The sequence below is a fragment of the Lagopus leucura genome, unplaced genomic scaffold, assembly GCF_019238085.1.
Source record: "Lagopus leucura isolate 7727_CA_CO unplaced genomic scaffold, USGS_WTPT01 Super-Scaffold_100001, whole genome shotgun sequence".
Lineage (NCBI taxonomy): Eukaryota > Metazoa > Chordata > Aves > Galliformes > Phasianidae > Lagopus > Lagopus leucura.
The window spans coordinates 56508356-56525800 of record NW_024962262.1 but is presented as its reverse complement, the minus strand read 5'-3'; the positions used below and the strand labels follow the sequence as shown (position 1 = coordinate 56525800).

The window sequence follows — 17445 nt, the reverse complement described above, 5'->3', positions numbered from 1 at the left end:
TTGGTGAAGCTATGCTGGCTGTCAACTCCTCAACTTGTATGTGCCTTAACATGTCTTCCTAGGCACAGACATCAGGCCTGCAGTTCCCCAGGTCTTCCTTTCTCCCTTTCTTGAAAATGAGAGCAATACTTCCCTTTTTCTAGTCACCAGGGACTCTGCATGACAGCCACAATTTTTCAAGTATGGTTGTGTCCTGGCAACCATATACACCTGTTCCTTCAGAACCCTAGGATGCATGTCATCTGACTCCATAGACTTGTACATATTCAGCCTCTTGAGATGGTTTTGGACTCTGTTCCTATACTGGTAGGGATAGGGATTTCGCTCCCCTGAACCCCACTTAGAAGCTCAGGGATATGAGAGGTGTGAGAAGCCTGACTGACCATGAAGATGGATGTAAAGAACTTGTTAAGTACCTCAGTCTTCTTCATGTCTGAGGAGGCTCTCTTCCTTTTCATTTATCAGAGTGGGTACAGTCTCCTTTGCCCATCTCTTCTGCCCAATGCATCTGAAGAATTCTTGCTGTCTTTCACAGCCCTCACCAAGTTCAGTATGATCTTCACCTTGGCTTTCCTGATCCCATCCCTGCACATCAGGTCAACACCCCTATATTCTTCCTAGGTCACCCATCTCCTTTTTCACTGCTTATACTTTTCGTTTTTTCTCTTCAACCTGACCAGAAGGTTCTCGCTCAAACAGGCTGATTCTCTACCTCATTTGCCTGACTTCTCATTCTGGGGGATGGAGAGCTCCTGTGCTCTTAGAAAGACATCCTTAAAGTGCTGCCAGCTCTGTTTTTTTTTCCTTTGCCCATAAGGTGAGTTTCCCTGGGGATCTCATCCAACAATTTCTTAAACTGCCTGAAGTTTGCTCTCCTGCAGTTCAGGATCCTGGCTTTACTCTTCGTCAGGCCTGTGTTCCTCAATATCACGAATTCAACCAGGACATGGTTGCTGCAGCCTATGCTGCCTCCAATCTTAACTTATTTAATGACCTCTTCTGTGCTGTTTTCCCAGCAGATATGTGGCTGGTTGAAATTTCCCATCAGAATGAGAGCCTGAGAGAACAACTGTTTTAATCCAATACAAAATTTGCAAGAAACTGTGGCTTTTCAGTCTTCCTGAGTTGTTCTGGATTAAGACACCTACCCTAGAATTCTAAAACAGATGTCTCCTATTACTTAATAAGGTCAAAAAGACTTTTTTTTTGTTGGTCAGCACAGTTGTTGCTAAGAATATGATACAGTAATCTGGACATATTCACTGGGCACCATCAAAGAGCTAATAAATAATTGGATGAAAGAGTAACAGTCCAATAAAACTATTGTGAGCCATGGTCAGCAGCAGTGCTATAATAGCAAATTAGAGTATTGCTGACTTTACAGGAACTTCAAAGAAGAAATTAATGTAGTTTATGTAGTTTATTTAATTACACTAATGTAGTTTGAAAGTTAGGGTATTTTACTATCAGCATCTTTAATTGGTAAGACTATACTTTTAAAATCCTCCAGTGGACAGTCTGTATTGCACTAACAATGTTCAGAATGTATGTTTATTGCTCATTGTCTCTGACCTCATTCCCAAGTATCCAGACACAGTCTGTATGTAAAAGTAAAAGCTCAGGACAGGATTTTCAAAAGCTCTCTGTGTTGGTTTATTCTGATCCCTCTGATTTCAATGGGAATTTTACCAGTTACTTCAAAGAGAGACAGCTAGGCCATGAGAGCCTGAGTACTCCTGGACATTGTGCATTCATTGAGTAGCTCGTACCACAGAAAAAGAATGCTAACATGGCAAAGCTAAATGCTTTTAAGTTAGGAAACACTAGAAAGATCATGAGTGGCTGAGCTGACTTCCTCCATACCACTGCACAGAGCGTAGTTACATGATCAAGGGAATTCTGACATTTAAACTAAAATACTGTTCTCCTTCTGTTCCTCCTACTGTTCTCTTTTAAAAAATCCATTTACATTTTTTTGAAAATTCAGGTGAAAAAGTTAAAAATACAAGCATTCTCCTGTCACACAGAAATGGCATGGAGAAATTCAGGCTGAACAGCCTGGCCAAAAGGAATAGCCACTGAAATCAGGGCTGTCTGCTGGGAATCATGAAACAACTTTACGCCTACCCAGAACTGGCCTGTCAGCAGCCTGATTTGCCTCCCTGATTTAAAAAGAAAAGTCACAACAGCATTTTCTGAGTCACAGAAATGACATAGTGCATCACTGCATAACCAAGACAAAAAGCTTCATCAGAAGGAGTATCGTTTCCTATTATCCAGATACAGATCTGCATAATCAGACAGGAATCAAAGATCAAAATATGCTTTTAAAGGAATTTTGGCAGACTGGGGTTCTCAGAACTATTACAATGGATTTGCCAGCTACTGAGAATGTTCATTAGCTGTGACACATATGATATGAAGAATGGCCTCGATAAATATTTTCCTTAAGTTTGATCTTTTATGAACTTGTTAGTACATTTTAATGGCCCAGTGAAGCAATGACATGAGATGCCTGTGTAACAGAAAAATAATTATTCCATGACAACTTGATCCTTATAACCATATGTAAATACTGCCACTAGTTGACAGACTATAACAAACTAAAAATCTTGCAGTTAACTCACTTGAATAGTTAAAAAGTTATTAAATATTTAAATGTACTCATTAACATGCATCTTTAATATTTTTCACATATAATCCCACAAACCTGAGTTAGAGTCTCCTGTTCATGTAGCAAAAGAAGTTTTGTTCCAGATCCTTCCACTCTTTGCTCCAGCATCAGTGAAAAGTGTTCAATACACTTGATGGAAAGTTTTTCTTGCAGTGTTAAGATGACATCCTAATTCACAAAAGATTTATAAAATATGCTTTAGTTTATGAAAAGCTTTGGTCCAAGTTCTTCACACGCTCAGCATGTATACAGCTTAGGGTGGAAGCCCAGCAATTACCGGAGAGAATGGTTGTATTTCATGCATGTTCTCCATGAGACGTAAGACAACACCCACATTCACCATGCGTAAAACTAATGCCTTTATATTCAAACATCTGTAGTATCAGATAAGTATGCAAAAAAATACATACTTGCAGTGAAATTACAGCTTTCTGTGCAGCTTAATATGCAGATCATACCTGTGTGGCCCTTAAATCATATCTCTTGGTCTCTCTGTACATAGAACCTCTCCATAAGAAAATGAAAGAGGGTCTTGTCACTCAGCTCTTATCACAGAATGACAGAATGATTTGGGTTGGGAGGGACATCAAAGCCCACGCCACCCCAACTCCTGCCATGGGCAGGGCTGCTCCCCACCAGCTCAGCTGCCCAGGCCCCATCCAACCTGGCCTTGAGCGCCTCCAGGGATGGGGCACCACAGCTTCTCTGGGCAGCTGTGCCAGCGCCTCACTGCCTTCTGAGAAAAAGATTTCCTCCTAACATCTAACCTAAATCTCCTCTATTTTCTTTTAAAACCACTCTCCCTTGTCCTATCACTATCAGGCCATACAAAAGGTCAGTCTCTCTCCTGTTTATAAGCTCCTTTTAAGTACTGAATGGCCACAATGAGGTATCTCTGGAGCCTTTCTTTTCCAGAATGAACAAGTCCAGTTTTCTCCCTTATTTTTGATAAGGCCACCAAAGAATATAAAAAGAATTTGTAAGTCCAAGGCAAAAATTAAACTAATGGCCTTCCTTTGTTCTTACTGCATGTTGCTTTTCTTTTGAAATCCACTTATTGATAGTTGTGCTTCATGAGTATACTTGACTTTAAAACACTGATGGAAAATTCAGTGACGATATCTGCGCCAAGTGGCAGCTTTGAATTCAGGGATCAACTGAAGTCAAGTATGAAACCTATTTCTAAGCAGTTTTTATTATTCTTTTCACATTGGCTTACATCAAAGGGGAATCAGTTTGAGAACAATTGTTTCTGAAAGAACACCTAAACAAATCTCAAAAAACATTTAACCGATCTGTACTTTACTTTCATAGAATGCTTTGTAAATATACACAGAATGGCCAGGGTTGGAAGGGATCTCAAGGATCATGAATCTCCAATCCTAGAGTGTTATTTCACCTGGTAAGGTACCTTTTGCTTTAATGAATGCAGGAGTAAAAAGAAATATATAATAACCTGTCTTATAAAATAGTTTCACATCATGCTCATAAAAAGATTAAAGCATTTCTATCAAAGAGATTTTTAGACATGCGTAAGTATCCAGATGGATAGGATTTACTAAGGAGATCATGCTGAATCATAACCCAAGTTAGGCAGATTAATTGATCAATTATAGTGCGTTTATTGAAAATCAACACCACATTGGTAGAAGGATGAAAAATGTATGTAGGAGGATGGGGCAAACTCTGTATGCTGTAAAGAATAAAAGACTATTAATGGATAACAAGCAACCACTGTAAATAACAGAGGTTAATATTGTGTTGTTTTTACTACAGTGGAATTTATTGCTTCTACATTAAATCTACTTATGCTCTTGAACACTGCCTAAATACAAGAGGTGTAACAGTAACATGAAGAGACATAATATTAAAAGTACGCTATTATATGGTGGTAATAAGGCGCTTACAGCGTATTGTTTGCTGCTAACTGTAAGCAGATTAAAAAATAATTATTCCTACAAATAATCAGAATGACTAAGGTCAAAGCAGGCTTCAAGATCAGTACAGCTTGGTCATGGAACCCACACTGGGTATCTTCCAGTTAGATATATGATGTTACAGCACAAGACACAGCCATGACAGAACCACCAAAAAACTCATGTGATTGATAGCTAAAGACTGGTCTTTGGAGGCAAAATATCCTGAAACAGGTTGGCTGGTTGGTTGCATGCTTATAATATAAAATACTAAAAGGTGGGCTCACAGGAAAGTGGGTTCATAGGCCTTAGAAGGGTATGCAGAAGTCAATATCTACATAAAACATGACTTACAATTTTTCACCCAACCAAATTCTCAAAATGATGGAATAACTTCCTTGTCTCACAGCTGTAAAATGGAGGTTTTTATCCATTCCCTGGATTCAATTTATGCCTCAGGTATATATATGAGCTACAATCAGAAGTTGCAGACTGTTCTTATGTGGAAGTTAAATAGCTGTTTTGCCCTTTCACCTGAAGACTGCAGTAAAATGCCCTGTGTTTAACTCAGTAAATCACTCTCCTCGCTGTTCCAATTGATTAAGCATACTACATAATCACAGTGAGCAGAAAACCAGCCTTTCTTCAAACATGCATAACATTACAATCTCTGAAAGGTAGCAAAACCTTGCATGGCAGTTGAAAATTACCTCCTCAGCCTCTGCTGCTTATTTCCACCCATACATCTCTCATCTCAGTGTCACAAGGTGCATGCTACTGTGCAGTGACCTAGATTTGGTAGCTGATCTGGGTTATACTAGCTCACCCAAACAAAATTCTTGAGAGAAAAACAGTATGTGCTAGTCTTGCTGCTTACTACACCACTCCATGGCACTGAAAAACACCAACAATGGCTCTGGTTTAGAAACCTACAAGAGTGTCAGGCACTCCCCAGCAGCCTGGATTGCATGCCAGGGCTTCACCACTTTATTTCTCTATCTGAAAAGTGTTACAGAGAGTTTAGATGACATTAAACTGAGATAAGCAATTTATGACTAGCATAATCCTACAGTATCCCATTCCAAGTTCACAGGACTGTAAGCCAGATGATATTCAATTAGCAACTAACATCTTAATCTTTTAAGATCTTGACTTTTGCTGACAAATCACACTAGTATTTGGCAGTGTATCAAAGTGGCACGTCCATGCAATTTTAATTGGACTCCAGTCACATTAAAACAATCACTCTACTTTTTGTTTATTGACAATACAACACATTTTAAACAGCTGAAAAATGGACCAAAGCCTCATTATTGCTTAGCTGTGAATCCAGCCCCAATTGAAGACACTACTGATTTTGTTCTTGAAGCATATAAAGTAAAAAATAATTGCTGAAGGTCTTGCAAAACAGTTAATCAGCATTCTTAGCACTGCATATCAAGCCTACCTTTATTGAAGTGCTGCAGTCAAAACGGAAAGATTTGGTTTGTCCATTTTCAAGATACACCTTTAGAACATTTGGCATGAAAAGAAGTGAGTTGTCCTTAACTGTTTCCTGTCAAGCAGATTAGTGAATCATATTACAACACGTAAGAAGGGAAATCAAAATGTTGTTCTAGAAGAACATCAATCAGATGTAAAGGTAGCATCTGAAGATAAGTTTGTTCAGTTAAATTTATAGCAGAATTCACAAAGCCCTGCAAGTGTCTAGCCATGCTTGTTACAGCCATACTTCACTGGTCTCTTTCCTGGAAAAGTATAAACATTCACTTACGTTTTATGTCTGACTTGGAATACTTCACATCCCTAAATACTGCATCTCAGCAAAAATGCTACCTCTGATGCTGAAACACTTTCGGTAGAACAGAAAAATATATACCTATTTCTCCGAATAAAGGGAGTTCTTTAGTATCTTTAGTATAGCAAAACAGGAACAGATTCATTAGTAACAATTACAAAAATGATGCCTTACATTCTCTTTTTAGCAAGGTATTAAATGCTCATCTCTGTCCTTATTTAAGAAGAGCAACATATAATATTGCGACTAAATACTGACAATTCATAAAAAGGATATCGAAATAAATAGGAACAGGAAGGAAAAAAAAGCCTTTTTGTTTTTAAAAAAATTGCTTTTGAAAAAACTTAGTATCAATTCACATTTGGAATAGAGCTGGATAAAGATATCAGTATGGAAAAATATTCTATGCCATTACAAACATGAGCCAGGAGTTCATGCCTGAGGAGGATCTCAGTGCCTCTCAAAACAATGCTCATTTTGCTGGAAACAACTTCAGGTTGGTAAAACAAATCTCTAAGAGGTCCCTAAGGTAGCATTAATCTGATTTGCTGACTTGCTACTTGCCTTGAGTTTATGATTTCCTTTATGTATTAAAGAGCATAAAGAAAGACATATGCGTACTATCATCACAAAATGCCTTCTCTAACATTTTAATTTTATTTTAAGAAGGGACAAGTTTTTCACAACATTATAGGCCCACTGGACTTTAAAAACAGACCTTGAAACTTCAAAAACAGAAAAGCCCTCCCCTCTGTAAGCCTATCACTCCTGTTCCTATTCCTGCCATATAATTCCCTCACTTTCTAGCCTGGAAGCATACCTTTGGATGAAATGCTCAGTCCTTCCTAAGCTGAAATAGTTGAATACTCACCGACACCTGGCCATTGATTATTACTTCTTCTGAGAATCGCACTTTGACAGGATTGGACTTCAATCTTGCCTTTTTTGCAGCACTAATAAAAGCTGATTTAGGAGACTGGAAGGAAAAATGATGACAAAACAGATCACATAAATTCAAGTTAACACCTATCATTAATTTTTCAGTTTTTCCCTGTTTCTCATACTCTGGGAACTCCACATATACAGCAACACTTTGCACACCATTCACTGAAGAATAGAAACGTAGTCAAACTATAATGCTTCCAGAAATAATACATATGCACATACACATACAAGCAGTCACTGATGTACTTCATGTACTGAAACATATCCTGCAGTAAGACTGCAGCAAGGTGAGGAGCTCCTGCTGTATGTACAAATTCCTTGTAGATCACTGTAAAGCAAACTTGTCTGCACAAATGAACACTGTTCAGTGAGCAGTGCACGATCTTTCCTTCAAACATGGAATGAGAATTTTTTTCTTAAGTCTGTCATCCACTACACACAGTTATAAACACAACTTCTGCAAAAAAAAAGTGTCTGAGAGCTCTGCAAGAACAGTGGCACCTCATTATATAAGCTCACTTTGAAGCAGAGATTAGAATCACGAAGAGGCACATGCAGGCTTCTCCTGGAAGTATCCCCTACACAAACCTTGTAAACATCTTGTGGGACCTCACTGATTAAAAGATCAGATGCTTTCCAAATTTTCTTCCGTGAACTAATTAACTTTTACCTGTGACCCTGGAATCACCTGGGATCCAAGTGTTCAGCCCCTGGAAAAAAACCTCTCCAGCTAAGAGGGGTTTGACTAACAACTGGGATATCTGATCAATTTTTGGTATTCACAGTAAAAAAGATTTCCTCTTTATTCTTAGGTCAATTACAGATACAGACCTTCTGGCATTGCCCAACTCCATAACCACTGTAATAGGTGATGGAAGCAATTCTGTCCTTGTTGGAAATCACTGTGTTCTCTGAGGCCAGGTTTTGGTGTATTTGATGTGAACTAGGACTTTCAGAATTTTTTCCAAACTTATAGGAAGTGGCCTTATTAGTTTTGGTTGCTGAAAGTACTAACTCATGTCGGTCTGCTTATGAGAAATTATAGCAGGCATCAGTGGTGATGATCCTGAAATAGCTTCCTATTATCAGAGCAGTGTGACAGCAGTTCTCGTAAACACTGAAGGTCTTGTTCACCATCACTCAATTTTTGACTTGACTAATAATCTGCAGGAGTGATGGAGTAGTTCAGTGCCCCTTGTTCTTGTCTTCACTGATTTCTATTGAGAGACAGATGAAGAAGTGAAAAAGTTTTTGTTTTGTTTATTTATTTATTGTGATGGAGAAGCTTTGTTTCTAGATAGTGTCAGGAGTAAGTCTTTAGCTTATTTCGGAGTACCTCTGATTTATCATCACGTTGACTATATGGTAGCTTTTACCACAGGCTCAGCATCAAGCAGGATGAGCAAGGAATGAAAGATGCCTCACTGTCCCAAGAAAAATCACAGTCATCTGATATCTCCCAGAAATATCACAGCCACCTGACAATTGCTGGAGTGCAAAACAGAACCAGGAATTAAAAATGAACATTTATTCATTTTTACAGTTCATTCTTACCTTTTCTTTAACAACTATGACAACACATGCTTTTAACCAGTAAATGACAGAAAGTTTAACCGCAATATCAAACCAAGCTCAGTTTCTAAAACCAGTGTTAAAATGTAGAAGGATTGCAGAAGATTGGAAACGGTAATAGGAAAAAAAATGTTAAAAAGAGTCAATGTCTCAGGATGCGGGACAAAACACAATACACTTCAACAAGAAGAGACAACATAGAAACGCTAGAATGCTTACATCTTGTAGACTAGAGATGAATTCCTAGAAAGACTCAGGTTACAGTAATACCATGGCAAATATAATCATACACATGTCTTGTCTAATTTCCCTTCTCCTCACGTAATCCCTTGCTGCAGTGTGCATAGAAGCTATTCTACATGGCATCCAATAATGGTCTGCACCCTGTCTGCTCCTGCTGTCATGGAACAGCACAGCTATCTGAATTGGCTGACTGGCTCTCCTTCGCGAGGACAAGGGAAAAGGAATGGCTTTCACCAGCTCTTCTTGCTGGAAGGGGCTTTTTACAGCTGTTTGTTCTTATCACAGGTGAATCACCAGCCTGGCTTCTCTTTACAGGCAGACTGCCAAACTTTCTTCTAGATTCTGGCAAGGTTATTCCCATAGAACGAATATGGCAATCTCATACGTGGCATTGTCACCCTTTCCATCTACAATCTCAAAACTCACTTGCAGAGGGCACAAACCCTTGTATTATTGAAAAAATAGGGATTGAAAATTGACCATTGATGGGGAGCCCAACAAGACTGCAAGGTTTGATCATATCTGCATTCCCCGGGGCTCCTCTGAGTCATGGGTTTAACGTGCATTAGTGCACAGCCAGAGAAGCGTATCGCGGTCAGGTACGAAATGTGCAGCTTCCCACCCTTTTCACTTCTGCTGACACTTCCCCCTGCATGTGGTAAAGGGGCTGCGACTCAGGCCCCCTGCCAGACACTCTGAGTAAGAGTGGAAGTTGGTTGCTTTGTACTGCGAAAACTCGACCAGCTGAGCTGACTGCTTGGAGGGGCATTGGTTGTTTAGAGATTTGAGTAGTATCACAGCTTTTGCTTTTAATTGCACAGTCTCACTGTTTCTATCTATGCATCAACTTAGCACTTGACGTTTTCACTTTGAGAAAGGAACTATTTCTAAAAAAATGAGGCAAACACCTATGAAAAATTTGATTTTGATTATCAAAACTTTCTTGTCGAACAAAACATTAACAGAATGATGTGCCATTCTATTAGATTTTAATGCCTTTAAATGTGCTGGCAAAGAATGCTATTAATTAATGATTCTCACAGTGCCATTTTCATTTGTTTCTGATACTCCGTCTTTTAGCCAAATGGAAGCCATTATCCTCAGTTAATGACCTTAAGCAGGAGGTGTTTACAATACTGCAAAACATTTATCAGTGCAAGTAAAGTATTCGCATTGTCACAGATAAAAACAGCTTAATTAGAGTGACTTTTGCAAAATGAGGGGGCATTTTAACAATGAGTCAAAATACTTCAACGAAGGCAAATTTCACACTGTGTGACCTAAGCAGCGCTTTCTGTTAAAAGCTCAAATTTAACAGAAATTTAAATAATCTTTACTTGTTTGCACAGAACTCAGCTGATCATTTCAACACTGCTTAGAGAAATTGCTAACAAGTGAGATGAGTCACTGCACAGAGATCTGCTTAGAGAAAATGACAGTGAAGACTGAGACTCCCCTTTTCAACCCAACTTACCAGGGAGAGCAATACATGCGCATCCCATTAACTGAGTCAAAGCATGAGAGATTACCACAATAAGAAGAGGCTTTCTGGAAAGCATTATTTTTCTAATGTTATGGACTTTTCAGAATCAAATCCTATTTTTGACAGCAACCTTGTCATGGGTTATTTTTGTATGAAACGATACTGTTCATAGTGAGGGAAACCATCTTTCAACGAAAATAAAACTATCTAGTATGACGTCCACTTTTGCAAGTAAACTAATTTGGAGTCAATTCCAGGTGAAATGGTCTTTATTCGCAACACAAGGCCCTTTGAGCCACCTCTTTCTGGTACAGAACTGCAACAACAAAACCTTTACTCATGCTCAAGAAAAAGGATTTAGCTCTTACAAGAAGATACTTGTAATGCTGAGCTGACAAGGCAGCAGTATGGGACAGTCCCAGAGGTGAAAGGAAAACCCTCTTCATGACAATGAGTGTCAAATCAGATAGAAATAAGGTAGTTTTAAATAGCCAGACTGTACATATGCAATTAATGTTAAGCTTGTTATCCACAATTAGTTATTATTCTAACATGAAATACTATGTTTCTAAGGAAATAGGGAATAATTGCATGACTGCAAAAATGTGTTGACTTTTTGGTCCATCCCTGAAGGCAATTATGTGAGACCAAATTTAGCGAGCAAATAAAATGTGAATAAGAGGAAGTATTAAATTTATTAAGTGGAACAGTACATAATGCCCAAAGGCAAACTAAAACCCACTATTCAGAGCTGTGAGCAAGGCTGAAATGACACCGGCTCACAAGAGCATTGTAGAAGAGCAGGTAGGGACATGTAAGTAATAATATTGAGAAATTTTACCATGCAGTAATTTGTTATCACCACAGGGTACTGACAGATCATCATCAGAAGTACTTCTTTGTTAAACCTGGCACAAATTGAGTTGCTGAAATAACAGTCAGATTTGGGTTCTCAGATTCCTGTTTTGTTCTTCCTAAGCAAGGTGATATACCAGAGACAATTATATTTGCATCAGATATATTTTACTATCGTTTGATGGTAATCAATATCTAATCTATAGGCCAGGTGAGGAACAGCCAAACCCAACTTTAACCTAGGCATTGCAAAAATTCTAGAAGTTCCATCTACATTAAATGACAGCCTGGTTTTTCTTCTATTGTCCCAAAAACTATAGGTGAAATCACAGATCTGCTTTGGAATTGGTGGAGGGTGCAGACATCAAATATGGAGGAGTTTATAAAATACACTCCGCTGGCCTTCTGGGTTCCTGCTTCTCCAAAGCTCACTACACTGACAGATTACTGTTTTAAATTAATGATTGCTTCTCATACATGTGACTTGACTTTGTCACAAGGACTTTTGGGCATGAAAGAAACCTTTGGTCCATACAAAACTAAGCATTAAAAATGAAAGATAATGGTAATGATAATGCATCAGAGATGGGAGATATGTCTCACAAAGAGGGAAGAGACCAAATGGCAACTGTTGGGGAGAAAGACTGAAGAAAGAACTAGACAGAGGAATGGGTGGATAGGCTGAAGGAGCTTTCATTTTGCTGAGATAACACAGAAGTTCACAAAGAATTTTCTCAGTGCTCACTGATGAACAGACTGCATATTTTGTACAACCATATTCCATAAAAATCCATACAGCCAAAGAAGAAGCCTTCTGAAAGAAAAGATAGGAGCAGCAGTGTTCAGTGGCATTTGCACAAAGGTGAAAGATGAAGGCTATGCAGCACAGTTTTGACGTGAGTGGAGTCTGGTTCAAACAAGAAAGAGTTGCTGGGAAGAGGCCTTGTACCACCCTACATTTCTAAGAAGAAGCACAGTAATGTTATATTTATTAGTAACCACACCATGATCTCTGAGTGTAGTTAAAACTATGCATATAACTGACTGTACTAAAAAAGCTCACATGAAGATATGCAGAGGCAAAGGTACTAAGGATGGCTGAGAAAAAGGCCATTATGAGTACAATAAAAAAAAAGTTATCATTTCTACACAGCCCTAACAGCTTCAAGTAGTAAAATCAACCTATTCAACACTCATATCTGACTTCTGAATGCTCCCTAAAACTACAGCCTTAGGATTCTTTCTCATTTTTGAAGTCTTTGGAATGGACTTGTTTATTTTTTATACCTGTCTTTGTAACCACAATTCTAGATATTGTAGTTGATCCTATTAAATGACTCCATAAGGCAAAGCAGCACGAAAAACATTGCGAGTCTCAACAGGATCATTTGTTGCTACATCATTACAAGTCAGAAATAAGTGTTATCTATCAATAATTTTCTGTAAACATTTTATCTTAGACATGTAAATATGTTATAACAAAAAGCATCTCTTTCAAATGAAAGCAAAACCCATAGAATATGTTATCTTTTTCCCATAACAAAGCTTATGAACAGCAAAATTGCTATAGACCTTAGCTGGGCCTGGACTGTATCCAAGGAACTTAAGAGATTAATCATGAGAGCAACTTATCAAATTATCTCTAGGCATAAAATCTGATGAGATAACAAAACAGGCAAGTTATTTGTTTTGAGCAATGCTTAAAACTTAATAAGGCATCAGTAAGAATGATAGTCCACTTACAGAATAAAATGCTCAGAAATGATAATCAAATGTTATACTTGCAAAAATCAAAACTTCAAACTGCTTCAAGTGCTTCAGTCATCTTCTCCGAGCAGTGGTGATATGAACATAGGAGAGATTTTTATATTGATGGAAAGAACAAGAAAATCTAATGCTTTGGCTTGGTAACAATTAAATTAAATTTTAATGAGTTTAAGCATTAAACGAAACAGAATGTACTTAAGCAAAATGATTTGCAAAAGCTTTCAAAATTACTAGGTGAGCTACACAGTACTATAAATCTAAATTACCTCTACATTCACCTGCAATCATAAAGGAAGGTTAACTTAGAAAGATGAAAACACGCTCTAAATAGCACAAATAAAAACTATTAAGAAGTAGCACTCCTGTAATCCACCTTGACAGGTATTTTTCATGCAATTATAGAAACAGAAAGGTTCACCATCACAAAGACAGCTAGCTGAAATATTTCTAGTGATGTTTTTCTGACAAGAATGGGGAAGAGGTTCTATCTTTATTTAAAAGTTCTTACTTTTCCTTTGACTGGTTTCTATTTCATCTTTCCAGTTTTATAGGCAAAATTGTAAAAGGAGAAAGGGAGGGAGAAAAACTAAAGGAGAAAACATGAATATCATAATTTTTGAAGACACACTGTTTCCAAACTGTGAGACAAAATGTATTTGCCAGAGTACCAACTACCCTCAGTACAACTGCTTCCTGCATGGAAGAATACAGATGGCGTATGGCAATAACCAGGAAGGAAAGCCAAGGTGGATGTCACGTAAGAGGCTCAGGCACTATTAACAGAAACAGTACGAAGTTCAGCATGGGTCAGCTGCTCAGAGTGACTCAGGAGCCCCTAGGAGACTTCAGAGCCCAGGGTTTGCGTAAACTGAGGGAACCTGTGCTGCTGCAGGGAACAAACCTGGCTCTGCACACTGGCAGCATCTCAGCTTTCCCATCTCTATGCACACCTTGTTTCCACTGCAAGAACACTTGGGCTTGAAAGTGGTGAGGGAAGGACACTGCGAACCAGCTTGGCCCTGAACTGCACAGATAGTGAGATACAATGGGAGGGGGACAACTGGAGATCTGCCAGCTGCAACTGTCCTGTAGCTGAGGTTCACCCACTAAGCCCATATCATTGAAACATCCCAATTTTGAGATAAAAAAGGATCAGTTAAAGCTAGCACTGATAAGCACCATCTATCATATCTGCTGACTGCTCTGTGGACATTTTTAGGGAGACAAACTCCATGCCTATATGAGATAAAACTTCTATAATTCCCAAAAGCGTGAGTGCCTCCTTTGCAGAGGTAGAGCTGGAGGACTCCAACAGACCTACCAGAAAGGAGCAACACAACCACACGTATAAGCTGAACACATCAGTCTGCGTAGCTGACACAAAACATATGCAATACTTTGGTGCCATTTCTGTCTCAGTAATGTCTGGAGGTAGATCAGTTATTAATTAGCTTTATGTGCTATGCAATGAGTGGAACAGTTTCTGCTTTGCTGCAAATAGGGCTTGGACCCAAAGACCTGGGAAGATAGAAGGTCACGATGTACCTTCTTCTTCAGGTCAAAGCCTGGAGAAAGACTGTACCTGTGCTGTAAAGGTCTCCCACTGAATGTGAAGTGCACAGTTTATTTAGGTTTCAATTTCCCTTACATCCACTATATAAAGGCTTGCCCTCACACCAGCAGCACAGCAATGACAAGCCACAGCATCTCAAGGGCATAAGCACTGCACTTTACAATCCACTTCTATGGGCTACACATAACCAGTAGCACCAAATCATGAGCTCTTCTGTTATCTGATAGATAAAGAAAAGGATGAAACCTGTCAGCTGATGAAATAAGACAATCTGTATAAAAAGGAAAGTGAGTGAGGACTTTCCCCCCATATTACATACAATTTGGCTAGCTTCAAAGAGTTTAGGTTCTTTATTTAGCTGGACCATACTGTTAGTAGTCTTACTGCACCACCATGCCCACTCCCCGCCTCCATTCAGGCTCTGAAAGGTAAGTTACTCCTGCTTCACAGAGACAGAGGCAGTGCAGCAGTGGGGACTTGACCTACGCCACATCCCAGACTTCAGAGGATGACAGAAGCAGAACTCAGCATCCCACTCTGGGTACTTTCCTGGCTGGAGTTTAAAGATGCTGTTACTATTCAATTTGCAATACATTCTTTTAGTGCAGAATGCAGTAACACACCTGAAACATCACCTTTAAGAGACACAGCCCTTATCTCCTTCGTTCTTTTTATTGCCAAGATAAGGTAAAGAAATAGATAGAATATAGGCAGAGAAAAAGCTGCTATGTTGCTAGGAAACATTCAGAAAACACTGCAGATACTTACAGGGTAAGGTTGGACAACGGTAAGAAGGATTGATTCTTTGCAGCTTCTGTAAAAAGAAAAATAAATAAAATCAAGTAAAAAGTCACACGTTTATGCACTACATATAATCAGCTTTTCTTTTTCATACAGAAAACTATATTAATATGGCAAATGTTTATTACAACCATGCATCAGAGAATTACAGAGATTAATAATATGCCAAAATTACAATGAATATTAAAAAATATTTTTTCTCCAATATAACAAACTGAATTGACTTAATTTTGCAGCTCATACTGTGAAATTTTTGCTCCAGCAGAGACCTGAATCCCCTAATGATGGCTTTTTCCAGTAAGAATGGAATAATATTCGATTAACTATATCAATTCATCATCTATAGATTACACATTTATTTTGGCTAGTTTACAAATGAAAGTCACTTTTTATGTCATCCAGCTCTTGTACACTTAATGAAGGCAGCAGTGTTTTCAAAACAAAACTAAAGGCAAAATTTAGCTCCAGATTCCTTAGTCTATTCTTTGTTGGTAGACGAAGAATATCTGTTGAATATCCCAGTTAGAATGTTCAGTTTTCACAAGATTGCTGAACAAAAGGTCTTTTTTGAAATAGTACAGCTCTTTAGGATGAAACTAGTGAATCGAGAATAGATGAGCAGCTCTCAAACAAAAACTGATTAACAGCATGAAGAGAAGAAACTCAATAAGATAAAGTGGTCCAGACAAATGACAAATTAATGCATATTTTGTCACCAACTGCTGGGTAGTTGGAACTCATGAATAACTAGGGAAAAGAAAGGGTAAAGTGGAATAATGAGGAAAAGATGTCAACTGGAGTCAATACATTTTATTACCCTGCTGGCCAGAGGCCTTCTGAGGACAATATTAGCTATGAAAAATTCAGTTGCTATTTTGTTGAGATGGAGTTGATTTTCTGTTGCTTTCACTTTTGAACACAATTAATTGCTTATTTATGTGATTTATTGGTTGGCTAACTGAAGTACAACTGATTTAACATGCCTGAACAGTTCAGCAGTACAAACTAAAATAAATCACACTGTATTGGTCTTATGTAGTGTCACCTTATACTGCATATTCACAACACTGACACACCATTCAAAAAGCCAAAAAGCAATGAGAAAAAAGAAGAGTCTGCAAGCTCAGTCAGAAAACCGGTCCTGAAAGTCAGGGTATACTTGAAGCTGGCAGATCTCTGAAAGCCAAATGACATGGTAAATTCTACTTCTGTCTAAGCCAGGAGTCACACAAGGGGCAAGGTCTGACCAAATATCTCCAACCTGAAGTAAAATTTGTTGACCTTCAATTTTTACTCCTCTTATTAGATATTTGTATCACTGCATGAAAAGTGTGTAAGTAGACTTTTCAAAAGGAGGAACTGAAGGTTTACATTGCTCATCTGTGCTCAGAACAACAGAAATAAAATTAGTTCGAAAGAATGTTAAAAGACATTAAAAAGAGGAGCTACATGTGGTGAAAATTGAATGCCGCAAAGCAGAATTGTTTTTTCTACTTCAGATATAATTATAAATACTTCAAGGAATTTCCCACAATTATTTTTCATTTTAATAAAACCTGCCAAAGCTCTGGAAATTATTTACTTAATCATGAAATAGTCTTTATTTACAATGTTCATATTTATGAAAATTTACAGTCTGGTTTTAAGACTACTGATAGCAGTTTTGAAAATCTCTGCAATTATTCTTTATCATTCTCCATTGTTATTCTTGAAAATTTTATAGCTTGTAGTTCAGAAAGAAGCAATTTACATTCTGTTTTGGTTAACAATAGTTTTCCCTTTACTTTTTTCTACTCTACCTATCATATATTAGAGATT

The 17445-nt window shown here is 38.1% G+C and overlaps 1 protein-coding gene across 3 annotated transcripts in view; it reads right to left on the bottom strand.

Moving 5' to 3' along the window:
- Positions 1-17445, bottom strand: part of FRMPD4 (FERM and PDZ domain containing 4) — a 299804-nt gene that overhangs the window by 15913 nt on the left and 266446 nt on the right. For 2 of the 3 annotated variants that reach the window (XM_042867630.1, XM_042867632.1), the window contains exons 5-8: positions 15595-15640; positions 7260-7364; positions 6038-6145; positions 2711-2842 (exon numbers count right to left, since the gene is read on the bottom strand). In XM_042867630.1, the coding sequence (XP_042723564.1) occupies positions 2711-2842; positions 6038-6145; positions 7260-7364; positions 15595-15640 (391 nt within the window). Of the gene's footprint in view, positions 1-2710; positions 2843-6037; positions 6146-7259; positions 7365-15579; positions 15641-17445 lie in introns of all 3 variants that reach the window. The other variant, XM_042867631.1, reaches the window with a different exon arrangement.